Source organism: Ptiloglossa arizonensis, chromosome 12 (assembly GCF_051014685.1).
Source record: "Ptiloglossa arizonensis isolate GNS036 chromosome 12, iyPtiAriz1_principal, whole genome shotgun sequence".
Taxonomy (NCBI): Eukaryota; Metazoa; Arthropoda; class Insecta; order Hymenoptera; family Colletidae; genus Ptiloglossa; species Ptiloglossa arizonensis.
This window is the reverse complement of record NC_135059.1, coordinates 6960587-6987467: the sequence shown is the minus strand read 5'-3', so window position 1 is coordinate 6987467 and position 26881 is coordinate 6960587. Positions and strand designations below refer to the sequence as shown.

The following is a 26881-nucleotide window of genomic DNA, read 5'->3' as shown; positions in this document are numbered from 1 at the left end:
AAAGAAATTTCACGCAACGAAACCGACCGTTCGTCCGCCATCTTTTCCTAGACACGGAACACCGGGAACGTTCGAAGAAAATCGATCGGAAAGTACCATGTTTTCCCGAGATTTTTCCCGTAAAGGGACGCGTACGTGTAAATTTATGGAAGAATCAACGATAAACGGAGATTCGCGCTTAGAATACCAATTGGGATCTTATCCAATTGAGATACGCGTCAAGTCGCGGTACGTTATCACTGCGGTGGTTGCTCGATAAGCTCCGAGTTTTTCTTCGTTACGACCAATTACGAGTCGTTGAACGAACGTTGAAATGTGTACTGTTCACCGTTGACGAAAAACTAGTGAAAAAGAAACGAGAAATTATTGGAAAATGGTACTCGGTAACGATCTCGAAATCTATCGCGCGATGTAATCTCGGCTAAGGTAACATTTTTATCTAGATTTTTCTACGATTGTGTAATTTGACTATTTTTAACATTTTTTATATTCAACGATCATTCTTGTAAATACTTTCTGAGAATACGTTTGTTCGATACTGTATCAAATATTTGAAACGAGAGTAACGCAAAACGTCGAAATAATGAAAATATTCTACGGTTACAATATTACAACGTTACAACGTTACAAGTTTGTAATGTTACAACGTTACAAGTTTATAATATTACAACGTTACAAGTTTATAACGTTACAACGTTACAAGTTTATAATGTTACAACGTTACAAGACCGCAACGTTACAACGTCGCAACGATTACCCGCTCGAAATCGTACGTACGATTCGAGTGTACGATTTCGCCAAAAATGGCACCGGTTTCCCCGATTTTCGATGTAACGACGAAAACGTGAAAAGAAGAGGAACCGGTACTGGCCGCTCGATTGATTTTTGGAAAACGCGAGGAGAACTCAATTGATTCAAATGCCGCGGTACGAGCACGCCGATTCCAGATGCTCGAGGCGAGCAGCGATCACGGTATCGGTTCGTATCGGATGTAGGTCAAAATGATTCGGTAGTCGGCCGTGTAATTCAGTACATGGACGTATATCATCTCGGAATCGTTTAGTGCCTTTCCCTCCCAGTCTCGTCCTCTCTTGAACGCTTGATTGTTGTTCGGTGGTGTTTCGTTCGCCACCACCGTTACGGCGTCCTTTCGAGGAGCAAAAAATGAAAGAAAAAGAAAAAAATAAATGAATAAATAAATAAAAACTGAAAAGAAGAAATCATCCCTGTCGTCGGATCTAACCCAGACCCTCGCGAAGAAGATCGACGAGAGTCGCGGATCGCTCGAGCACGCGCGCCCGCTTCTTTCTATTTTTACGATTACGTAGGTGACATTAATGCGGAAAGGATACCTTGTTGGCCACACGCGACAACGATGAACCGTTAGAGGTCACGAATAGTTTACCGCATACCTTTATCGCTAAGAACGATTAAAAACGAATCTCGTACCGCTGGCGGTACGAAGGATTGCGCGCGCCTCGTTGGCGAATCGCGGGCCTAGAACGATTTCCGGCGTGGTATTTCGATTCTCGTGGCCACGGTTAGGGAACGTACGTACGTTCCCGAATACTCGAAATTGCATTGGAACAACAGGATCGTTTCACCAACTTCGTAATCATGCCTGAAAATCTTCTCAAAGAGTATCGAAAGCAAGGTCAACGACCAGCCTGTTCCAGATTCGAGTAGGAGCTCCACGTAGCCTAAATTCTAACCGGACTTCTTGGAACCGCAAGCGAGCAGAATGGTTATTTCACGTTTGTTACGGCGGCGAGTACACGGAGTTTTACGAGTACGTCTAACGACCGAGCTCGAGCGTCACTCTTTTTCTTTTCTTTCTTTCTTTTTTTTCTTTCTTTCCTTCTTGCTTTTCGTCCCCGCCCGTTTCACTTCGATCCGAACCGAGTTCTTTATCGACGTTTTATTTATTTCGTTCCTTTTTTTTTCTGTTATTTTTTTCGCTTTCGTCAAAATCGTGTCCCTTCGTTTCCATCGAGTACCTACGGTACGTAGCATCGTTGCGAGTCGGAGGAAAACGTCAGTTTTCAACTGCCACGTCAATTTTCCATACTCGAGTCTTCGAAGCTCGTTCGAACTGTAATTCGAGATACTCGAAAGCTCGATGGTGTATTCTTGTTTCGCAGCTAACGAAGGTTACTTAAAAGAGCACTGCTATTGGAATTTGTGATCAATACTTGGATGAAACGTTGTAAGTTTCATTCGTCGATGTGATTGTTATTTTATATTTTATATCCAACGATGGTAACGTTATTTAAGAGTTTCGTTTCTCGATAAGCGTTTCAATGAAACTTGGGCTGGGAGCGGCGGTCACCGGTGACCACCACAGTATCGAACCCGTTGAACAAAGGCTGCGAATTACTAAGCGTAGTAAATCCGTGCGAAGCTGTTCAGCTACGTACAGGTCGCTGGTTCGTGCCACTTCGACCTTACCAATTTGCTCGACGATCCTTTCTTTGGCTTCGTATCGAGTCGATAAACACGTCGAATCTAAGCTGCGTCTACACCGAGGAAACAACGAGCAACGCTTTACTCGCTTTTTGTCGCTACGTACGGCGAAACGCTTGCAACGCGTGACGATTTATATCGGGTTGTTCGGAGAATCGTTTCGTTTTCCAAAATGGAGAATGTACAATTGAATATAATGTTTGTATGCTCTAAAAAAATCGTGTTTATTTTTACAAAAAAAAAAAAAACAAAATCACTTTCCGAACAACCTAGAAACATTCTGTTCGCATGGAGACGACATAATTCGAGATACGTTTGTACACAAGTTGACACGATATCGCCTTTTTACCAATGGCGTGCACTCGTCTAAAAGGTGACAAAGAGTTTACAAGGAACTTGATAAGTTTCGAAGGAAAGTTTCATTTGGTATGAGTTTCATAAGAATTAACGTTTCTCTCCAAGAATAATAATACCAATAACCGAGGTTCGGTTATGATAGACGGATTATTTCTAATCAATTTTATATATAAAGTATTCCAGGACCGATTAATTACGAGAACAATAGTCGATCGATAGCATTGTCCGTGATCGCAATGTCTGGATTCCATTGTACTTTTATCCGCGTTGATGACGACGAGGATAATTCGTTCCCGAACCGGGTAAGGAACAGTTCGTACTGGAAGAGCTTTTGTTTCTATTGCCGCGCGTTACCTATTTTTCTTCGACCTTTGCCGAGTCGAATAGAAACAGATAACAGATGACGACAATTGTCGCTGACAACGGACACACAGTAGTACCTGAAGCGAGATTCGGGCACAAGTGGCGATCTTTTCAAGAAACACGAAATATTGATAAATATTTCTCGATGTTGCTTTTCAAGATACTTGGAACGTCGACGAAACGTTCCTCGATGATTTTTTTTTCAAACACCTAACATCGACGAAACACTCCTCGATGATTCTTTTTCAAGGAACACGTGAACATCGAGAAAATGTACCTCGATGTTGCCACGGTAGAGACGGAACTTGCGAAAGCCAAGGTTTGCGAGTTCGACGATCGCGTTTCTCGTCGGGACGGTATCGTCGACGATCCGTGGATCCGGACGAAAAATCGTCGTCTCCCGAAGAAAGCTTTCTTGTTTCCGTCGAGTATATTTTCGAGGTACACGAGTTTGTCGGTCCCTCGTGAACCACTGACCCACTGGGACCGCTTGGAAGCATCGGGATCGTCTCGAGCCTCGAGACGGGAATGTATTTCGGTAGTGCGTACACTGATCAAAAAACGATGCTCTTTCGCGGTTCAGTGACCCTCGGGCAGCCTCCTCTCGGCCCATCTTGCCTCCTCTCTCCATCCCTGTCCCTATATCTCTCTCCATCCCTGAACGAGTCGCCCACCTCCTCTTTCTTACCATCCACCTCCCCTTCCCCCATCGTCCTCTGTCCGTCGCTGTTTGCTACTTATCGACACACGTAAGTACGTACGTACCTACCTCCTTTCGGTTCGATTCGAATGGCTTTCGATGCTTTTCAAAACGTTCCTCCGTATCCGCCACGCGGAGAACGCGCTCGGACCCGACATCTCGACGCTCCGAGCGGATTTCATCGCGAACGTTAAGGTAGGATTTCCTAAAACACGATCGTGGAAACGACCGACACACGTCTTCTTCATCTTCTTCTTCTTCTTCTTCTTCTTCTTCTTCTTTTTCTTAGCTTTCTTTTTTCACCGTTGGAAAAAAGAAACACATCGAAACGTTCTTCGTTTCGACACTCGTAGCCGGCCCCGATGTCTTTCTTTTCTTTCTCCAGGCTGGAAGAAAGAAAAAATCTCGTTCCTGAATATGCCTTTTCTTCTTTTCTTCGCTGGAAAAAAATAGTCTTAGAAACGTTGCATCGGCCAAGTACGTTTTTCTATTTTTCTTCCAATCGAGAAAAGAAGAAACAGAAACATCGACCGTCGGATACGAAATCGCAGCGAAATCGTATTCTCTCTTAAGAACGCGTACTCTTGGCCCTGTTCTCCTTACGATAACGACGAACGCACTACGCTTACACGATAATCCTATCTTTACCAACGAGACGGGACAAGACTCGACCGTTTATCAAATTTTCCTCAACGTCTCTTTGTTTCTTCGCCGAGACGTGACTAGACTCGAGCGTTTCTCAAATTTTCCTCAACGTTCTCCTTTTTCCTTCGACGATCGAAGGCCTCTCGACGAGTTCGAGCGGCTTCGATATCGAGCATGGAAACGCGCATCTTCGCGGGTACTCGTCGAACGTATAAAATCGATCGAAGAAAAAGCGATGCAGGTTGGGGCACTCGGTACGTGCAAGCATGCGACCGCTGGGCCATTTTCTAACGGACCACTGGCGAACGTACGGTGGCGTCTGCTTTGTGAATCGTTCCCTTTCCACCGTTCCTTCCGTTGTCCCTTGTCCTCTGGCCCCTTTCTCTTTTGCAACGCCGATTTGGAACTTTTCCCATTTTACCTTGGACGAAAAATCGGGAAGGACGGAGGACACGGAGGGAGCTCGATTCGTACTATTTCTTTGTCGCGTTCCCTTGTAACTCCTCTCCGTCTTCCCGTTCGTCTCCTCTCTCTGTTTCTCTCTCTCTCTCTCTCTCTCTCTCTCTCTGTGGGTCTCTTTCTCCCTCTCTCTTTCTCTCTCTCTCTCTTCTCCCCTCTCCTCGCGAGTCTTTCGTTCAGGTAACGAGTAGTTCCGAGCTCTCGACTCGGTCATACACCTGCGAGAGTGAAAGTGTCCTCCATCCCCACCCTCGAGGTTCGCGCCGCATAGCCACGGTTGCGGACGCCGGTACCGGCACCGGCACCGACACCGGCACCGGCACCGGCACCGACACCGGCACCGACACCGGCACCGGCACCGACACCGGCACCGGCTCTGACTCCGACTCCGACTCCGACTCCGACTCCGACTCCGACTCCGACTCCGGTACTGGCACCGGGACCGCTATTGCTCGCTGTCATCGCCACCGCCATCGCTACCCGACAACTACCACCTTTCGCGTACTTCGCCGCCATCGCGTATATTCATTGTACTCGCCAATGTCGTTTCGATTCCTCTCCCGTTTCCCGGCTCACGATCGTCATCATCATCATCATCATCGTCAACCGTGCAACCTTCCGCGGCGTATCGGGACACTTTCACGGGCTCGTACGCCCGGTCTTTCCCGTAGCGGCGTTCCCGATCGTAAATTCGGGTTAGAAACTTCGATGATAGACAATATCGGATTGGAAGCGGAATGCAAATGAGACGGGAAAGCTTCGACTTTCGAGTACGTCGACCCCCGATGACCCCACGCCAACCTACGGAACCGTCTCTTGTCCTTTCTATCGTTCCGATCGTAAACTCCGTTAACCTTTGACGTCCCTACACCGCGATTCGTTTCTTTCTTCGGTTCTTTTTCTTTTTTTTTTTCTTTTTTTTTTCACGCAGGCGAAGAAACGTTACATATTTTGGAACGGTGTTACCTTTTTTTTCCTTTTCTCTCTCTCTTTCTCGGTTTTCTTTCCCACGCGCAGAGAGGCGCGCGCGAAACGAACACCGGGATACCTTTCTCGACGACCGCTTTCTTCTACTCTGCGAATCGTCGAGAGAGCAGGAATCGTAAGCCGGATTTTTGGTGACGGAAAATAACGAAGGAAAGAAAGAAAAAGAAGGAAAAGAAAATGGACGATACCGAGCGGGGAACCGAGCCGCACGGGGGACCGTCGAGACCGATTTTAATCGGTAGAAACGGTGTTGCTCTCGGGTGAAAAAAATTCGAAAGGCGTACTTCGTGAAATTAACAGCGCGTCGCGCTTTTCTACCGGGCCGCACGAAAAGGTACAGCGGCATACGGGGTACAGAGCGGCGGTTATTTGCGATCGGGCAGAGGTAGTAAACCCAGAAACGCCAGTCGGGGCCAATACACCCGCCTTCTTTTACGGGGCAACGAACTCTGTCCTCGCACTGTATCACCACCGGTGTCACTCGCTATAACGCTTGTCCACGTCATTTGGAGAAACCGACCCGGCCGTACCGGCCGATCGATCGAGATTCCGAGGCTGAAATCAAAACGATACGGACCTTCGAAATTCTTTCGAAAGTATTCCACCCCGAATCGACCTAACCCACACCTAACCCAGACACAACTTAGACCTAACATAGACCTGAACGACACGGACCTTTCAAATTCTTTCGAAAGTATTCTAGCCCGAATCGACCTAACCCAGACCTAACCCAGACCTGCACGAAATTCTTTCGAAAGTATTCCAGCTCGAATCGACCTAACCTAGGCCTAACCCAGACCTAAACGAAATTCTTTCGAAAGTATTTCACCCCGAAGCGACCTAACCCAGACTTAACCCAGACCTAAACGACACGGAGCTTTGAAATTCTTTCGAAAGTATTCCAGCGTGAATCGACTTAACCCAGACCCAGCTTAGACCTAACCCAGACCTAACTCGAACCTAACGCAGATCCAACTCGGCTCGAGATCGAATTCGAGAGTAGTCGTTTTCGTCGAGACGATTCTGTTCGCGAAATTCATGCGGCGAATTTCCCAGTGAGTTTTCCAAATTTCTTCAGCTCGCGCGAATTCGACTTTCCGAGATACACGGCTTTACGTAACACGCTGCTCGGTGTTTCTTAATTAATTATCGCCGCTCCGGCGAGGATACATATTTCTTTTCTTCGTCGCCTCGTACATCAGACGCCGAACGGTGAAGTGGCATGCCCGTAAAGTACGAGAGTCGTGAAAATAGCGTATTAACGAAATTAGCATAAGAGGAGAAAGTCGCGGTCGTCGGCCTCTCGGCCACGTTTGGTTCGGCTGCCGAATCTGCGAATTCTCGTGCGAGCGGCTCTCGCAACAGGAGGATGGAGACACGGCGACAAGGAGCAACGGATCGGACGTTCGAATCCCTCCACCTGGGGGAACGAGGAACAAACGAAGATAGAAAGACGAGAACGGACCAGAGATTGAGAGAGAAAGAGAAAAAATGAGCGACGGAGAGAGTGAGAGAGTGAGAGAGAAAGAGAGAGAAATCCGTCCGCGAATAAATCGTATTCCTCCGGTTTAGACGAACGAATTACCGCGACCCGAGTTCGACACTCGAACGGCCGAGACTCGTTCCCTCGATCCGTTTCCCGCCAATATTTTTCTACGTCCTCGAGTCGCGGTCGCGCGGCCAGTCGGGCAAAAATTGTCAGAAAAAAAACCGCGCGCGACGCAAAAATCGATCGTTTCGTTCGACGACCCAATTCTTTCCGACTCTCCAAGCGTTTAAACGCGTACGAGGAATGCACGATGAAGTTTTGGGGGTGAACCAGCGAGATTACCGTACGAGAACGTCCCGCTGTTTAGAGGAACGTTTTAGTCGTCGTTGAACAACCTTATAGAAATATATCTGCCAATATACACGCGCGAGATTCGTTTAGAGGTTCAGAGCAATGTTGAGGCATCGTTGAGGAACGTTATAGAAATATCTGTGTACGTACGTACGAGATTGCACGATTCCCATGAACTGTAACGAATGTGAAAGTTTTATTGTTCGACTAGAACTCGAGACATTTTATCGAGCAATTTGAAAATTGTGGATTCGAGAAATTACGCACGATTATCTTCCAAGTTGTACAGTTTGAGAAAATATAAGAAAAGAAAATCAATTTTTCGAAAGCAGATTACCGGTATACCTTCTCCGCGAAGCGCAATCGTAGCCAAGCATGAGTCGTTGTTCGGTCGTTGATCGGTCGTTGATCGGTCGTTGATTGGTCATTGGTCGGTCGTTGGTCGGTCATAGGTGTCACAGTTTACAGTCGTCGAAGGCGAGAATCTGCGTCACGATCGTGTAAAGTCCAAGTTATTGCTAAATCGATCGCATCGGTCCGCGGTATAGTCGCGTTGATCTTTCTTTCAGAGATCCATCGGTCTTTCGCGTTGAAGAAAGCAACTCGAGACTTTTTTTTCATCGATCTTTTTGCAAGAACGCCTACCTTCGCGAACAAACATCTCTCGAATCGTGGTAGATTTCTTTTCGAGCTCTATCGACAATTGCAGAAATGCAATTCCAAGAGGTACGAACATAGCGATTCAACACTGCTCTAACTCTTCGTTGAACACCTTTTCTCAACTTGTAAATTTTTTCTAAAGACTTCCCTTTACTTGTACGCTAATCAAGATTAAATATTAAACATTTACGTACGCTCCTTATTCCTGTGATAATTTCTCTGTTCCGTTTACTCGTACCACGACTCGGTGTACTTTGTTTATACGTATACAGTAGACTCCGGATTATCCGGTCCCACTTTAACCGGTCTCCGCTTTAACCGGCCATACTTTTTTAAACGAGAGCTAGCAAAAAAATCATCGACATACGTCGTAATGTTTCACTTACGTCCGAATAAATGTTTTTGTCGTATTGCTCGTTATTTGTATACATAATTTTTTGTCTAGATTCTTGGTTAACTTTATTTTTTACTAAATTTTATTTTCGAATTAACCGAATAATCGTTAATCCGGTCAAAGATCCCGTTCCGTAAGTGGATTCAATTATTATTGTTATTGCGGGAGAAGTGCGAAGTGAAAGTTTCAAAAGAGAAAAAACACCTTTTTGAACAATGCCATCCAACGAAAAGCATTCGAATCTAAAGCCGCGTTTACGTTGCAACAATATCGTGTAACGTATAGTCACCACTGTGTGTTCCAAATCGTTTTCAACATACGTTGACTCATAGAATCGCTCTGTCCACATCGAGGCAACATAATTCGAGAAACATTTTGAGTTTCGTTTCGATGTCGCGGCAACATTTGTTGCTGGCAACAAATCGTCCACACTCGAGTCAATTTGCTCCGAGCTGCGAGCTGAAAAAGACTGAAAACGAGCGGAGATGACTTGCTTCTTGCAGGTGCAACATTTATCGTAATCAGTGGCGAAAAGGAGAAACTGAAAGTATGGGACCGAGTCTAGACCGTCAGAAATTCGGAGGCGTACAGATTACGAATATATTAAAACGCGATGATTTATCAACGGATCGAACATTTTCAAAATTTCGTACACCGCCTCGCTATTCTCGACATTTTTGCACGTACAGTGAAATTTGCTTATTAAGATCCTCCACATCCTTGTCGTTACTTTTGTTCATCGTTTCGGAATTTATATAAAATGATAATCGTTCGGTACGAACACCGAAAAATATCATTGTGTCTGAACATTATACGTGGGGAGACATTTATCGCTACGAGACACTGTTCGGATACTAGAGTACTCTGATAACAAAACACCCGGATGGTAGGGTATTCTTATAACAGAATGTTCAGATATCAGGATATTCCGATAATAGAACGTTTGGATACCAGAGTATTCGGATAATAGAATGATAGTAAAACACTCAGATATTAGGGTATTCTTATAACAGAACGTTCAGGTATCAGGATATTCGGAGAATAGAACGTTTGGATACCAGAGTATTCGGATAATAGAACGTCCGGATACTAGAGTATTCGGATAATGGATGTTCTAGATACAGGAGGCTCTACTGTCTGTTTTTAGTAATCTTCGATCGAACTCTGCAGCTAATTCGTAAACACCGGTCTTATTTCGAGGAGGGTAACACGTAGAGGTGTGCACGATCCGTAGACATCGCACATGGATAAACTTGAAAAGTTCATCGATCCGCGTCGAGGAGAAACGATGATCTTTCGCGACCGAAGAAAAGGATCCCAACCTTGATAACTGGATCCAGCCAATGACCCGAGTCGATCATTGCCCCTTAGGCCGCTATCTACCTGCTCACCGCAAGGATTAGGGGGAGCAGATAGTACAGGCGAATCCTTGCATCGTGCATCAGCGTCAACCCTTTTTTCAAGGAAGCACGTACCACTTGTCGAATTTCGCTAATACTTGCCTCCACTTTGAACCGAAACGAAACTAGTAGAGAGAAACACGGGAAGATAGATAGATAGATAGATAGATAAATGGATTGATAGATAGATAGACAAATAAATAGATAGATAAATAGAGAAACAGAGAGAAAGAGTGAGAGAGTTGAAAACTTGTAGAAGAAATTGGAAATAAGATGAAATTTTTTAATAGACAGGCCTGCAGTCCGCAACAAGTAAAAATTGCTCGACCCTGTCTACGTTCTACAACATGGTACTATATTCCCCTCAAGGGTGTATTCTACTAATCCGACTTTAAAAAAATATTTTTATACACTTTCTTCGATGATCCATAACTCGAAAACCGAGGTACACAAGACATACACTCGCAAGACACTTTGTACTCGTTTCAGTGCATACACACACCCCCTGAAGTATGGATATGAATTTCTGGATCCTCCCGAACGATTGTGGATCCTACGGTAAAAGCAGATACGTCGATTTGTTTTCGAACGAATCTTTTTCGATCACCTGTAACTCAAAAACGAAGACACACAGGACACGTGCGTTCGTTTCTTACACGTCGTAAGAAGATACAACCCCTGAAGTACGAATAGGCATATCTGAATCCCCCTGTACAATTCGCGAGCCCTGTGGTGGGTGAATAGTAACAGTTTAGATTTCTTGGGACGGTGGTCGAAAGTTAACAGTCAAACGTATCGCGGTGTATCGGATCATTGGCCGTGGGTGCGATCCGATCGAGTTCACTTCGATGTACCAACGGTGATTTTTTTCGCGACGGCGCAATAAATTGTTAATTGGGCCAGGACAGAATGGGCCGTAACATAATCCGAGAGCTGTATCGGGCAAACTTATCGAAGCAATTTGGTCAGGCGCGAAAGAAACGAGAAGATTACGAGCTGCGGCAAAGCGGTAAGGATGAAGGATCGAGAGGAGTAGCCGCATCGTTTGTCCGTGAAGATCGGCTCGCCACGGAGTTCGTTATACTCGAAAGAGGATCGACAAAAAGCTACCGTCACCAGCGAGCCACTCGCGCTTTGCGAACCGGCGGTCCTTGGAGAAAAATTCGTTTCATCGAACCCGAGAAGCAGTCGTCCTTAGGTAGAATGGAAAAATAATTTCATTACTCCGGGAGGTTGCGCAGCCTCTCTCGCAGGCACGGATTTAGCTCGGTAGCGAACTATGCGTTCGGTTTCATTCATGGTTACGGTATGCGTGCGAGGACAATCCGTGTCCGGTGGAATCGTCGCGAAGGGAAAGCGCGTGTCTCTTTGGACGTTAGCTCGTGTCACCGGTGGTGGCCAGAACGTGGAAATCGAGACGATATCGACGTAGAAACGGAGTAACGTAGCTTCCGCTCGTTACGACGGCTCCAAACGCAAAGTAGGGATCGAAACGGTGACACCGGCTCGACTTTCGAAACTTCATTGCAGCCCTGTTTACCCGAGAAAGGAGCCGGGGTTGCTGGTACCCTCGGCATCTTGGGATTCCACATCCGGCGTTCGGTCCATTGCCCTCTGGGCGAGACACGCGCGACCATACCTGAACGAGTATGAGATTAACGCCCCGGTGGATGCTCCTGGAACGTCTGAACGTCGATTTCTTTTAAACGTCTCGAATTTATTTCTCGCGCGAACAATCGACCGGATCGACGTGACTCTTATATCGATCACCAGTCCTCCGGTTGTCACGGACAAGCGAACTCGGTACAATTCGTACATCCACGGATTTCACATCGGACGAGAGCGAACGAACGTAGAAAAGTCACAATTACGAGGATAATTTTGCGACAATTACGGGCTCAATTTCGACGACCAATGTTCCTCGAGTTGTCACCGACTCGCGACCTATGGACAATCCGTACAAAAGTCACGATGAGGAGGATAAAAGTATGTTCCTCGAGTTGTCACAGACTCCGTGCAATCCGTACATCGAGAACGAAAGCGAGAAGATGAAAATTCGTGACAATTCGAGAGACGGTCCTACGTTGTATAATTTCTGTCAGAACAGAAGCTTTCTTCGTCTCGTTTGTTTACTCGCTGCGATTCGAGACAAGCCTCTCGACAAAGCGAGCGTACGCGTACATAGACACGGCCAACAAATCGAAGGAGCCGCGTGCACCGAGGATAATGAATACGTACGCGGATTCTACGCTGCGAGTGACCTTTCTCGGTCGTTGCATATCCTCCGGGACAGCGCGGAGACACGTTGGCGCGTCAGCACGTTGCTTCGTATTCATTACCGTTTCTGGTGTATTCGATGCCAGCGACGATAGCGATCCAACCGACTCGCGCCATCCTCTGACAACGAAGTTCAACGAGAAACTTCCCAAACGTATTCTGTTCGAGCGTACGATACCCTCTTTCTCCATTTTGTAACGAGTTCCTTTGTTTTCGATCTCGTCGACAAGGCTTATCGAGATCCTCTCCGAAATTGGACGCTATCGGTGAATAATTCCAAAAGAAACTTTCAAACGATCAGATAAAAGCACCTAACAAAGGTCATTTTAACCGTATACAACCGAGACAATTTTGCAAAAAGTAGATATACAATTTTGGAAAAATTGAGAATCTAAAACGAGAGAAAAGAAAGAAAAATATCGACAGATTCTTGTAACGAGATTCGACGAAGCTAGGAGAAAAAGTATGCAATCGTGCAAACTGATCGCTACGCTACAACGACGACGACGACGAAAATTCGATGTCTTTTTTCTATTCGTTTTAAGCGATTTTCAATCGTAATATTAAGTTCGATGCTCCGCCAAGCTGGTAGTAAAAAAGAGTTTTTTCTCGCGACGGTATTGGCACGCCTGGCGTTCTCTCATTCGTAGAGGCAGCCTAAATAGTACGGATAGCGGCAGAGGCCTGGATCGGTCGTCTCGGTTCAGGTAGTCTCGCTGTTACCTGGCTACATCGACCCGAAGGACCTTTCGGGTAAAAAGATTGCCGCGCGGCTGCGAAGATTGGCAATATTTCGGGAGCTAGGCGGGTGTATACTAACCTGTATGTCGAAAGGTGAAAACGAGCCAAGGGAATTTTACCAGACACCGAGGGACGACTATCGTCAGGAAACGAGAGTCGGTCAGGCGTCAGGTAGCCGCGAGTGGCTCCGGGCTAGGCAGATCGTGTCGATTTCTGGCGAGAATCGTCGTTTAAAATATGCAGAAGGGAAGAACGCAGCGACCGTAGAGCAGACGGATCTCGATCAACGATTTGATAGTCAAAAGAGGCTGACTCCTCTTCCTGCCTTTGTCGAATTTAAAGGACAGCGAGTCGCCACAGAGAGACCGAATCGTACCTGCTGACGGATCGCTCCACAGTCGACTTATCGCTGCCGTCCGGGTTGGTCGATATTTTCTCGCTCAGTGTTTCGATACCGATCGACCGATTTTTCGCTCACGACGGTCTTCGAACTCTCGGGGTCTCTGCACGCGAGTCGCCAGTCCCGAGACGCGAGTATCGAGGTGCTGAAAATTCCTCTCGGCTGGTTCGCGAAATAATCACGTGGGTAAGTTTTCGAATCGTCGATCTTGCGTAGACGCGTTTCGTAGGAATTGATTTGTAAAACTCGCGAAATTGAACAAAAAAAAAGTAAATGGATAATTGAGATCTTTCGTATCTATAGAAACGGAACCTCGATAAGTGATCAACATTGTACACCCGTACCGTTTCGGTGCATCGCGTTATAAAATCGGATTTTCTCCTACTTCTCCCTCCACCACTGTCCACTCCCACTTTTTCGTATCCTCTCTCTTCCTATAATTAAAGTTCACCAACGCGGTGTGCGGTGTACACACGAATCGAAGATTTTTCGTTTAACAAATCGATTCCAGATCAACTCGAGAGACAACTCTCGGTGGGTAATATAATTTTTCGAAATTTTCTACCTTTCAAGGAAAACTTTCAAACTCGAGGTAAAAGAAACACCTTGTAAAATGGATCGAAATTAATTCTGCGATTTGTTTTTACTTTCGGTTCGAAAGATATCCTCGAGGTTTTCACTTTCCCGTGCGAAGGAACGAATCGAGCGCAAAGGGTTAAACGGTAGCGCGTTTATGGCAAACCATGCAACTATTCGCGATCTCCGCTATATGTATACACGCTTCTCGAGTTCGCTCTCGTTTGCAGAACGGGAGTAATTTCGTACGAGTGAAAATGTCGACGTCCGAAGTTCTGGGGTTTTCAATGCGGTTTCGAATTGATTGTAAGACTCGCGAACTCGAGAAAAGAAAAGTAAACGAATTAACGGGGTTCTTTCGTATTAATAGAAACGGAACCTCGATAAGTGATCAAAATCGTATAACCAGAATGACTGGAACTACCGATGAATCAATCGACCGTATCAATTTCTTTAAAATCGTTCTGCAGTCTTTTAAAATTTCGTGTATCCCTGTGCTCGATATTCATCGTTCGAATTAGGTTTGTTTTTTCAATCTCCTCGATACGATCGTTTCGAACAGTTACTTTTTAACAGACTTGCGTTACAAAGGGCTCACGAAGTTAAATAAATAATCGTCCGTCTATACTTCCGGTTTAGAGGGTCGTACAGCTCGGCGTTAATCATATTCGGTTGTTCGGAAATTCATTTCATTTTTTTTTTTTTGTAAAAATTGAACACGATTTTTTCTTAAATTATACATTTTCTTAAATTATATATTCTCCATTTTGGAAAACGAAATGGTTTTCCGAACGACCCAATAATTCTGAGTGATCGTTGTAAAGGCGTTGCGAAGTGGTTCGCGAAACTCATCGTTAATAAATAAATAAATAAATAAATAAATAATCGAGCCCGGTAAGGGAACATCGAGCAATGCACGGTGTATCGTTTATGATACCAAGTACGATCATTTGGTAGAAAACACGTGCTTAACCACGCGTCGTTCGACATTCTGCGCACGAACGAGCACCAACCGAGCCGAGCTAGCAGCGAGTGCACGTGCCGAGTGCACGCGTACGGAACTCGTTTCTACGTCTCAGTTTTAAGACACGCCTGATCGACGACGTCGTGCTCGCTCGGTCCTCGTCGCTCGTACGCGTTACGCACACCCTCTAATTCGTGATGTTATCGTAACACGGGTAAAGACCCTTCGGTAATAATACATAGAGTACACGCAACCGGCGAGGCGCGAACCAACAAACGATAGAAATACGTTAGAAATTACGCGTTAACTTTCTCGCGTTGAATTCCACGACGAAGCTCACCCGGTAGAAAGAAATGTAGATCACGGGAGACGAAACCGCGGTACAATTATCGTTTCGTTCGATTCTGTTTGAGCAGGTGATCCAACGATTAGGAGGATCTCGCGTTCCCGAGCGGTAAACGGATCCTCGTTCGCGATGGGTCTCGCCTACGCGATCTTGCTCGTCTCCCTCTTCCTTCTCGCGTACTCTTTCGTCCGAAATCGCAGAAGAGGGCTCCGTCTCCCACCCGGTCCCTGGCATCTACCGATCCTCGGCTACCTTCCCTGGATCGACGTAGCGAGACCCCACGAAACTCTCACGAAACTGGCGAGGACTCACGGCCCGGTCTGCGGGCTCTACATGGGTTCCGTCTACACCGTTCTGCTCTCGGACCCGCGTACCATGAAGCAGGCCTTCGCGAAGGATGCCTGCGCCGGCAGAGCACCGCTCTACCTCACACACGGAATTATGCAAGGATACGGTAAGGTCGGCGCACGCGTTTATTCGTTCTACTCGTGCGTCTCCGAGTGTGCTCGTTTACTCGGACTGTCCTCTCGGCCCTCGTGAACACCGCACCGTGTTCCGAAGTTTTCGATTGGAAACGCATCCGCGCGCACGATCGCCGAAATATATACGTACTCTTATATATAACTCTTGCTCTCTCTCGGTACGGGTACACGGATATACACGCGAGCACGCGTGCGCGGTACACGTTGAATCGCATTCCACGATGCTAGTTTCCGCGCCGATCCTTCGTTTCTTTGCCCCGGCGGTGGTCGTTTCGCGTCGATACTCCTACACAGAGACGGGAGAGCGCGATGAACCTATCCGCGCGCGGGAGAGTCTCGTGCCGACAACGAAGGACTCTCACTTTCGGTATCGGCTCGATCTCCTTGAAGGAAGTTTCCCCGGTCGTTGTTGGTTCTGCGCTGCATCAACGAGATATTACAGTTAGCTCCGCAAGGACGTGCTGACGGCCTTTCCTGCTTACAGACAGAGAGAGAGAGAGAAAGAGAGACAGAGGCGGGGCGTCGCGGAGACGAAAAGGGAGCCGGAGGTGTCGGAGCGACGCGACTCGACGCGAAGCGACGCGACTCGCCGCGAAGCGACGCGACGCGACTCGCCGGCCGGGAGAGCGGGAGACATTTGCATTCGGCGAGGAACGAGACGCCGCCTGGTTGCGTTAATTCTTCGCGATGGAATCGCACGGTGATTCGAAAGAAACGAACGCGAGGCGGATCGCTGCTCTCGAAACGATCGAGCGCGCACGGTTCGTTCGAACGAGACCGCGTCGCGTCTGCGCGGACGCGAACGATACGCGCAGGCGCGTCAGCGAACGAGCGAGCGAGCGCGCAGCCTCAAGAACGTAATTCGGTGGAAAAGAGGTTGTCGTAATGCCGCTGTAATCGGCAAAAACGACGCCAGAACCCGATTCCACCGTACACACGGCTCGACCATATTTCTGCAATTGCGCTCGGTCGGTGGAACGACCGACCCTGAGAGAACTTCTATCGCATTTTACACCTCGCTCGCGGCGGTCTCGCCGGTTTATTTCTGGCGGTTCGCGTATTCGTTTCGCGAATTCGTCTCTGCCCTACCACGGTCCACGGCGATCTCCCGGCGATGATGTCATACTACTTTGAAGACGAACTTTTTTTCTCGCTTTATCGCGGATGCGTTTAGTTGCGCAACAACCGGCGCACGGGTTCAAAGAATCGTCGTAATACGGTGTACCACGGTGGTGTGGTCTGCGTTTCTCGACACGAGCCGAATTTCCGACGAGAGACGGCCACGCTTTCGCTGGACGTTTCGGCCCGACGACCGTTTCGTCGCCGTGCCGGCTCGTAAGGGCACGATCGATCGATTCCGTCGGTGACTCATCGATGAACGTGACCACGATAGAAATCGATCACGGCCGGTGGGGGCGTTCCTTTTTTTTAATTTTTCTCATCAAATTTTCGTACACCGAACGCTGCCCGCTCGCAACGAGGCTTCCCCGTTGAGTCCCGCGTTCCCCGGGCGACGGTTCGTTCTCTCGGTTTCGTTATTTATCCTACGGATTTATCGGTTTCTCGCGATCTCGCGGATCACGGCCTCCGGTACACCTCTTTATCCTGTCCACGGTGGTACGCATACGATCAAGAGGCGAACCGTAACGCGTAAGGTAAGCGAATGAGATCGAGAAAAGGAAGGGGAGGACGGAATAGAGAGAGCGCGAGAGAGGGAGGTGAGGCGGCGTGGGGTGGGCGGGGGGTCATTCGGTCGAGGGACAAGGGGAGGGAGCGGGAGGTGACGGAGGAGGAGGTGGTGAGGGGTGGTGGTGGTGGTGGCGGTGGTGGTGATGGTGGTGGTGACGAAGGAGGAAAAGGGTGGCGGGAGAGAGTGGGTGCGGTAAGAGATTATTGTTTATTCACTCGGGGATTATCCTTCGACGAGTTCAATGGCTGCGCCTACTTACGGAACGACGACAACGACGACGACGACAACGACGACAACAACGACCACCACGACGACGACGACGACGACGGTAATTCCCTCGCTAATTTTTTTTTTTTTTTTTTTTTTCTCTTCGTACACACGCACCTTACCCCCACCCGAGCCCGAGTACCGCCGTCTCGTTGTTTCGTAAAAAAGATCGAACGAGTACCCGTTCGCGACACGAACGAGAACACAACATGGGTGTTTCGTGAAAAACGAACCGGTGAAAAGAAATAATCGTCGATCGGGGCCCTGTTCTTCCGTCAGGCCCTCCCCCTACCCCACCGATCCCGATTTCTCTCGATGTTTGTCTTTTGCGCAGGACTGATCTGCGCGGAGGGCGAACGATGGCGCGACCAGAGGAAATTCGTGAGCGTGTGTCTGCGAAATTTCGGTATGGTGAAGCACGACGGGCCCAAGAGGGCCAAACTGGAGAAGAGGATACTGAACGCGGCGGACGAATGCGTATCGGTAAATCCCGAACACCCGTTATTCGTCCACGTCGGTTTTCGACGTGCTCGAGTTACCTCGAATCGATCTTACACTTATCATCCGATCGACGGTTGTTGTCGATCGACGCGTAAACGATTCTTCTCCCCCGATCGCCGTAGAAACTCGAGGAACGATCGAGGAACGGGCCGATCGATCCGATGGACACGCTTCATCACTGCTTGGGGAATCTCGTCAACAGTCTCGTGTTCGGGAAGACTTACGAGGAGAACGAACGAGTCTGGACCTGGCTGAGACACTTGCAGGAGGATGGCGTGAAGCACATAGGCGTCGCCGGTGTACTAAACTTTTTCCCGATTTTAAGGTGCGCGTCGATCTCTGGTTCTCGCATCGGTTGCCTTCGAATTTTCCGCGTCGTAATCCGGCGCGTCTTTTTTGTTTCCAAATGGAGAATTTTCTTCTCGCCAGATTCTTACCTCGATACGGACAATTGATACGATCGATCGTCGACGGAAAGGAGGAAACGCATCGCGTGTACCGAGGCATACTGGACGAGCATCGGGCTGCTCGAACCTCGACGACGGCCGCGGAACACGAGAGCTTCTTGTCAGCGTTCGACGAACACATGAGAAAGGAGAACCTCGACGAGGTCGGTTATTTCACCGAATCGCAGCTTTATCATTTGCTGGCCGATCTATTCGGCGCTGGAACCGACACCACCTTGACGACCCTTCGTTGGTTCCTCCTCTTCGTGGCCGTCCATCCGGAGGAACAGGTGAGTCGATACGGAGGATCGCGTCGATCGGTGTAATGGGTTATCGATCGTTTACAGGAGAAACTACGGCTGGAGATGGATCGATGCTTGAACGACGGTGAAGAACCGAGTCTGAAGGACAGAGACGCCATGCCACGATTCGAGGCTACTCTGGCCGAAGTGCAACGACTCAGAAGCGTCACGCCGCTAGGTATTCCCCACGGAACGTCGGAGGTGCGTAGGGAACGAGAGGTGGGAGGCAGCGTAACGCGAAGCTTATCGTAAACTTTGACCAGGATACGCAAATAGGCGAGTACGACGTACCGAAAGGCACGATGCTCGTGCCTATGCAATGGGCCGTTCATACCGATCCCGCTTACTGGAAAGACCCTCTCGAATTTCGACCGGAGAGATTCTTAGCCGAGGACGGAAGCTTCTTCAAGCCAGAGGCGTTCCTTCCCTTTCAAATCGGTAATTACGAGACGCTCGATTCGTAGACCTGGTGACGACGGGTGTTTGTTTCCTTTACTCGTTTACAGGGAAACGCGTCTGCCTGGGAGAGGAACTGGCCAGAATGATGCTGTTCCTGTTCGCCTCGAGGATATTGCGCGCGTTGAAGTTATCGGTGCCCACGGACGAGACGATCGATCTCGAAGGCGAGTGTGGCATCACGCTCGTACCGAAACCTCATCGATTGGCGTTCGTTGCGCGACGTCGATGATAGAGAGAACCGTTTCTGTACGACTACTTCCGCTCGCTGTACGCTTTCACTCATTGTCGCGGAGCTATAGACAAGTGCCTCGTTCGACGTTGTAACTCGCTTCGATAAAACAATCGTTTCGTACACGAATCATCGATTCTTCGAAATTATTTCACGAGAACCTTCTCCCAACCGATCGATTCCTCTCCGTCTGTTCGAAATACTCGCTTCGAAGATACTCGGTTCGGTGTACCATCGGATCGGTTTCTTTCTACGCGTATCACCGTATTTCGAATACTCGTTTCGAGGACATTTTGTCCGCTATTTCTTCCCACGAATGTATAACTACCGGAGAAAAAAATCGAGAGAATCTTTACGAAGTAACGTAAGATCTCGTTTTCCGGACCGAAAGGCTAAAGGCTAAAGCGACGTACGGAGGGTTCGATACCCTCCCGTGGAAAGCGTACGAGAGATACTTACGTGTAGATGGTCGAAAACGTCGCGACGTTCGTAGGTGGGCCCGAACGAAACGGGGTACAAAGGTAGTATCCAGAGAAACGCGATTTCTTAGGAAATTGTACTTTCGTCGGAGATCGGTCACCACGAGAGGCTAGCTCCGCGGAGAGCCACGAAACGATCTTACGTAACGCTTCGTTTCGAGCGGGCCCCTCTCGTCGAGCGGAATACAGCGAGCGGCGAATTCTCGAGCAAAGGCGAAACACCGATTCGTCTCGCGGTTTGTCGAAAAATACGGTCGATTTGACCGGGGTGGGGTGGATGGGGGACGCAGGAGGTGCAGGGAAAGCGCGTGCAAGCTGCGTGTTCGCGTACGAATGAGAAACAGCACGTTTAATCGTTAGCAAAGAGAACAACATTATTAAATAACACAGATTCGCGGTCGGCGGTTGAACACAATGCGGTATTCTGCGATTCGAGCATGTCACGTGTAAATTTCTCACTAGCGGACACCGTTCGACGAAGCGTCGGCGTCGCGGCGGCACCGTATACGTGACAAACACCGACGAAGAAACATTGTATAAACGAAACGATCACGGTGCATCGGTGTACCGGGCCGCGATCACGACGCTTCGTCGGTGTTCCGGGATACGCGTTACAAAGTCTTTGGAAATGATTTTACGAGCGCGATTATCACACGGATCTCCCCGATCACGAGAGATCCCGCGTCCTAAATTCGAGATTCACAGCCATAATCTTTGCCCGCACTCGTAAACGGATCGGTGTACATCGGCGAGTCCGATGATCATCGGGTTTTGAATTCTGTACGCTACGTAACACTACCGTCGCTGTGTCGCAAGAATCTTTCTCTCTCTCTCTCTCTCTCTCTCTCTCTCTCTCTCTCTCTCTCTCTCTCTCTCTCTCTCTCTCTCTCTCTCTCTCTCTCTCGTTCTAACTTTCACGAAAAATCACCGTTTCGGGTCGAGAAGACACGACCGTTCGACGCACAGCCCTAACCGGGATCCGTGTAAACCGTTCGTCGGGAACGGCGCGAACAGTTCGAACAGAAGATAAAGAAAAGCGAGGGGTGGTGGGGGGTGAAAATATTGAGAAATCTCGGTGGACGAAATCCATCGCGCTCTCGTCGACCACCGTTCGTATCGTTCGACAACTGATTCTCGCCTACGGGATCTAGGTACACACGTACAACACGCGCACTCGTCGAACAATTTCGTCGCACGCTCTCACAACGAACTCGTTCGGGCATCTCGAAACTCTTTTACTACGCTCTATCGCTACTTGCTAATCGTTATTATTATTATTATTATTATTATTATTAACAATCATCGTCGTCGTTGTTACCGCTATTACATCGTCGTCGTCGTTGTCGTCGTCGTCATCGTCGTCGTCGTCGTCGTTGACATTGATACTACTAATTACCATTATCATTGCTGTTATTATTCCTGGTGTTCGTTATTTACAAATTTTGTCTCCCGTCGGGTCGGAGACAACGTCGCGATCGCGAGAACGCGATCCCTACGTGAAATCGGGCGCCGATTCGCGCGCATCGTACCGACCAGCCGCACCGGACGAACGAACGAATATCTCGAACGAACGTTCGTCCGCGCGTAAGAAAAAAAAAAAAATAAAAAAAGAAAACACTCTTCGAACGATTAATGACTATCGCGCTAATAAATAGGGAATGGGTATGAAAGCCCTCGGCTGGTAAACGCGGAAATTAGAAATTCGGGAACGAAGGTGATGCGCGCGGGGTTTACGGGATGAGAGAAGTTTGAGCTCGCGTTTGATCGCGCGGTGAACGCTCGGGTCGTGTACGATGGGGATGGAGTCGAGTCGGTACGGATGTCGGGTCGCGTTAGGAACGACTACCGTGCTGCTGCGTTTGATCGTTCGCGTTCGCGAGGAATCGCGAATCGTTCAATGGCTACCGATGTTCCGCAATATGGCGCCAATGGAGATCGTATCGTTGCCCGGCGGTTCGCCGATGAACTGTAGGTTTCTCGGTAATAAACAAACGTCGAACGGATCGGGCGTGACGGTCACACCGGCGTTACCGCGCAAACTCGGCAAGGACGCACCCTCCGGCGATCTCAGCTCGAACGTGTGCATCAACGAGCTAAAGAACAGGAATAATTCCATGCGTGCCAACACATCGCCCAGGCACATACGTCTGCCGACACCGAAAGGCATAAAGTATTCCGGTTTCTGGACTTTACCTTCGGCCGAGAGAAATCGACTCGGTCGAAACTCCTCGGGCTCCTCCCAAAGTTCCGAATCCATGTGCACCGCGTGCAGCAACGGCACCACTTGGGACCCGGCCGGTATCGTATACCCGTTCAACGTCACTTCCCTGAAACAATCGGTACACGGTTTCCAATATACAACGGGAATCTTACCTTACGATCCGTGCACGCTTCGATCGTTTCCACACCGTGCGCGCACGATACGATCACTTTCACCTCTCTCGCGGTGCGGGAACAAAGAACGCTCGCGTACACGGGGATGAACGCAGGGAAAGATAGAAAGAAAGAAAGAAAGAAAGAAAGAAAGAAAGAAAGAAAGAAAGAAAGAAAGAAAGAAAGAAAGGATCGTCGCGAGAACGATCGAAGAGAAAAGATCGATTACCGTGTGGTCGCGTGAGTGGTGCCCAAGGGTACCACGCTCGACCTTCGTAGTACTTCGAGTATCGTGGCCTCGGTAACAGGAAGGAAAGGTAGATCCTCGAGGGCGGGCATCCTCGATCTACCGACCACCTGATCCAGTTCCTCCCTCACGGCGATCGCGGCTTCCGGGTGGTGGAGCATCAAGATCATCGCCCATTCCAGCGTGGTCTTCACCGTTTCCATGCCAGCGGAGAACAGATCGCCGAGGATCTGTTGCATCTGACGATCTGACGGAGGAAAATACACCAGCCGCGGATTAAGCGGAATCGTCCATCGGGCGGAGATACGAGTCGCTCGATTCGCGCGGACATTGAACGCTCACCGTGATTTTTCCCTTGGAAGAGCATCGCTGCCCGACCCTCGCCCTTTGCTTTCTCGATCTCGAGCAAATAAGCGTCGACCAGGTCACGCACGGTGCTCTTGTCGAAAGTCGCCCGGTGTTGATCGACAGCCTCTTGGAAGAAGTCAGCCATCTCGGAACGATTCTCCGAGATCTTGTTACGAATCTTTTGCAGACACGGCAGGTAACGCAACACGGGGATAAAGTTCACCGCTACCATGCTACCGAACAGCTTGAAACCCTCCTCGATCAGGTCCATGAACCTCTTGAACCTGGCGTCACCGTGTTGGAAACGCACACCCATTATGATGGAGCAGATCACGTTGCTGATGGACATACCCAGAGAGGCGGAGACGTCCATCGGTGCGCCTCCTCGCATCGCGAGCCCTCGTAGGAACATTCGAACCTCGCGCTGAAAGAACGTCAACAAAACGTCTCTCTACGACTTTCTCGCGCGATCGATCGCGCTCGATGACGAAACAACGGGCACGGGGGGAAACAACGAAGAGAAAAAAAAAATAACACACACACACACACACGGAACAGAGCCGAGAGAGATTTAACCAAGAACGCGTTGCGCTCACCATGATTCTCGATTCCATGATTTTCTTTCCGCCGCCCATATAGGTCATGCCGAAGCTTCGGAGTTTATCGTGAAGGAATTTTCTTTGGTCTTTCCACATAGCACCCTCGGTGTTGATTATACCTACGAGAGAAAATACTCTTTCAAGATACGACGCGCTCGCACGGCGTCGCGACGCGCGCGACGCACCGTCGCTCGCGTTTCGCGTAACGATCGTCATCAGGGAATCGAAAAAAACCGGTGCGACGCGACGGGAGAACGAGAAACCGAGGACTGCGCGGATCGGTTGGACAAAGATGGGGCTTTGACCTTTGATACGGATACGAAAGAGAGGGGCGAGAGAGAAATAAAAGAAAAGAAAAGAGAAAGAGAAAGAAACAAAATGAAAAGATGAAGATGAAGACGAAGAAGAAGAAGAAGTGGCAGAAGAAGCAAAGAAGCGCGAGAAACGACGACGAGAGAAGCGCGAAAGCGCGCGGCTCGCGCGATAAGGCTATCGTAACAGCGAGCACGACACGCGTCGCGCGTCACGCGTCGTTATATTATAATATACACTTACCGTATCCACCGAGGATATTGATGAACTCTGTATGGGGTCTTCCAGTGAACTCCTCCCGGCGGAACGTGTCGCGAATGGTGCGATGATCGCTCAGAACGACCACGAGCTGGGTTCCTAATCGGGCACTGAACATCGGTCCGTACTTTTTCGCGAGTTCCCCGTAACGTAGGTGTACGTCGCCTTTCAGGAACGGAAGATAACCGAACACGGGTACGCCCCAAGGGCCCGGTGGCAGGGAACGCACGTACTTTAGCCATTGTACGCATCTCGTCACCAATAACACACAGAGGAACACGAGCAACGTGTAGAGGACCTCGATTCTCGTTCCGCCCATCGCCTGCCAGGTCCACTGTGCCGCGTGTTGCACCAGCATCGTGCGCGTTGTCCAGCTGCACCGTCAAATTTCAATATCCGATTCTCGCCGAAATCCGCGATCGAGCCTCTAGAACCCGATTCCTCGACCGACACCGACACCGACCGACCGCCTCGAGTTTCGATCTCGATACACCTCTAACCTTGTGCACGCTCGTTCCTTCTTGACATTTCTTTCCTTTTTCTCTCTCCGTTTCTTTTCTTTTTCTCTTTTTCACTGTTTCTTCCTTCTCTCTTTTATTTTCTCTCTCTCCCCCCCTCTTTCTCTCTCAGACTCTCTTTCTCTCTCTAAAATTCTCTCTCTATCTCTATCTCTCTATCTCTCTCCCTCTCGCTCTCTTTTCCTCGGTTCTCCTTTGTCGATTTCTTCGGGCTTTCGTTTCCTCTCTATTTATTCCTCCTTTCCCTTTCTCGACGAAAGATCTCTCTCTCTATATATATCTTTCTCTCTCTCTCTCTTTCTCTCTTTCTCTCTCTCTCTCTCTCTCTCTGTTGCGTATACCCTCCTGGAGGCAGAGCACGAATCGGCGCGCGCTCTCGTCAAAGCGGGGTTCGTCCGGACGCGAGCGCGATTTTCTTGTTCAAAACGATGGCTCCGAAATTCGCGGCTATAAGTATCAACGCCGATTGGGCTGGTGGGACATAATCTGGGAGGGGAGAACGGAGGAAGAATGCGTGTACGCGCTCGCGCGTGTGTGCGTGGAGGGGGTGACTTGTCAAGGAATCGTTGGAGACGATCGCTCGGAGAGATTCGGCCGAAGAAAGAAAGGAAGGAAGGAAGGAAGGAAGTAAGTAAGTAAGTAAGTAAGTAAGCAAGCGAGGAAGAGGCTAGTTTAGCGGTCGACTCGCCACGCGAAACGGAAGGACGAGATCCGTGGAGAAGAAAGGAGAAGTAAACGGGGGGGAAAAAGAGTACGGCACGTGTGGAGCTCGGTTAGGAGGAGACACAAAGAGAGACGGAGAGGGTGCGGGAGAAAGCAACGCGCGAAGAAATATCCAAGTACTTGGCCAGGTGGTTAGACGGATGGGTAGGCAGGTAAGTAGGTAGGTTGGTAGGCAGGTAGGTAAGTAGGTAGATAGGCAGACAGGTAGGCAGGTAAATAACTAGGTACGTAGGTAGGCAGGTAGACGGGTACGTAGACGGGTAAAATTGTCGGACGATAAGAGTGTTTGAGAGAAAGAAGGGGGGTAAGGGGGGTGTGGGGTGCGCGGGGAGGGAGAGCGGGAAAAGGATAGAATGAAAGAAAGAAAAAAAAGTCGGTCACCGCCGCAACCGAATTTACCGGCGCTCGCTGTGTCGTGAGTCGTGCGAGCCACGTAAAGATTGAGTGTATACTAACATACACCTTCTTGTCCTTGCCCGTCTTATATAGTGACTCATCGAGCACCGGCCCCCCAGCGACTCTAAACGGTCCCCCGGATGCCTCCCGATTGCCCCCCGGCAGTCCCTGGATATGGTGGGGCAGCGGCACAAAGAGAAGCAGAGACGAACGCAAAGGAGCGGAAGGAGCCAAGAAAGACGGTGGACCGTTGAACGGGTTACGCGACGCGACGCGACGCAACGCGACGCGACGCGACGCGACGCGACTCGACTCGACGCGACGCGACGCGACGCGAACTCAACGCGAACCGAGACGAATCCTCGGTGGGGGTAAAGTTCTGGGCTGTTACGTTCACGGTGGTGGATACTTCCGCCGAGGGTGCGAAGGCGGGCTTCTTGTTCCGCGGTCTCGTTGGTCGGAGACCACGAGGTCTCCTATCCCGCCAGGTTGGTGGGGGATTCGGGCCCCCTGCAGGGATTCGAAACTATCGCCCTGTAGTGGGGACCGCTACCACCAAACTCAACGGTAAGTGTCTCCCCGTTTTACTCGCCAAGGATCCGCTCCGGATATAGCGTTGCGCTCCGCATCCTCGGTTCTGTTTTCGAATGTTTCACTTTGGGACCGATAAAGAGGAAAAA

The 26881-nt window shown here is 49.1% G+C and overlaps 2 protein-coding genes across 6 annotated transcripts; one reads left to right on the top strand and one right to left on the bottom strand.

Moving 5' to 3' along the window:
- Positions 1-136: 136 nt before the first annotated feature.
- Positions 137-25080, bottom strand: Cyp18a1 (Cytochrome P450 18a1). Of its 4 annotated transcripts, none has more exons than XM_076323669.1 (6): positions 24550-25080; positions 23992-24113; positions 23390-23819; positions 23030-23294; positions 22621-22754; positions 137-341 (listed from the first exon to the last, which is right to left on the bottom strand). In XM_076323669.1, exons 1-6 carry the CDS (start codon positions 24920-24922, stop codon positions 325-327), a joined length of 1341 nt encoding a protein of 446 aa, XP_076179784.1. In that variant the 5' UTR covers positions 24923-25080; the 3' UTR covers positions 137-324. The 4 variants fall into 4 exon arrangements, with proteins under 4 accessions (XP_076179784.1, XP_076179783.1, XP_076179782.1 ...); XM_076323668.1 differs by lacking the exon at positions 137-341 and adding an exon at positions 3981-4269; XM_076323670.1 differs by lacking the exon at positions 137-341 and adding an exon at positions 22413-22520.
- Positions 13728-20080, top strand: Phtm (cytochrome P450 enzyme phantom). Of its 2 annotated transcripts, XM_076323688.1 has the most exons (8): positions 13728-13872; positions 15643-16026; positions 18346-18494; positions 18635-18837; positions 18942-19248; positions 19306-19461; positions 19524-19698; positions 19767-20080. In XM_076323688.1, the coding sequence occupies exons 2-8, from the start codon at positions 15702-15704 to the stop codon at positions 19946-19948; spliced, it is 1497 nt and encodes a 498-aa protein (XP_076179803.1). In that variant the 5' UTR covers positions 13728-13872; positions 15643-15701; the 3' UTR covers positions 19949-20080. The 2 variants fall into 2 exon arrangements, with proteins under 2 accessions (XP_076179803.1, XP_076179804.1); XM_076323689.1 differs by lacking the exon at positions 13728-13872 and having other exon boundaries at positions 15367-16026.
- Positions 25081-26881: the final 1801 nt, after the last annotated feature.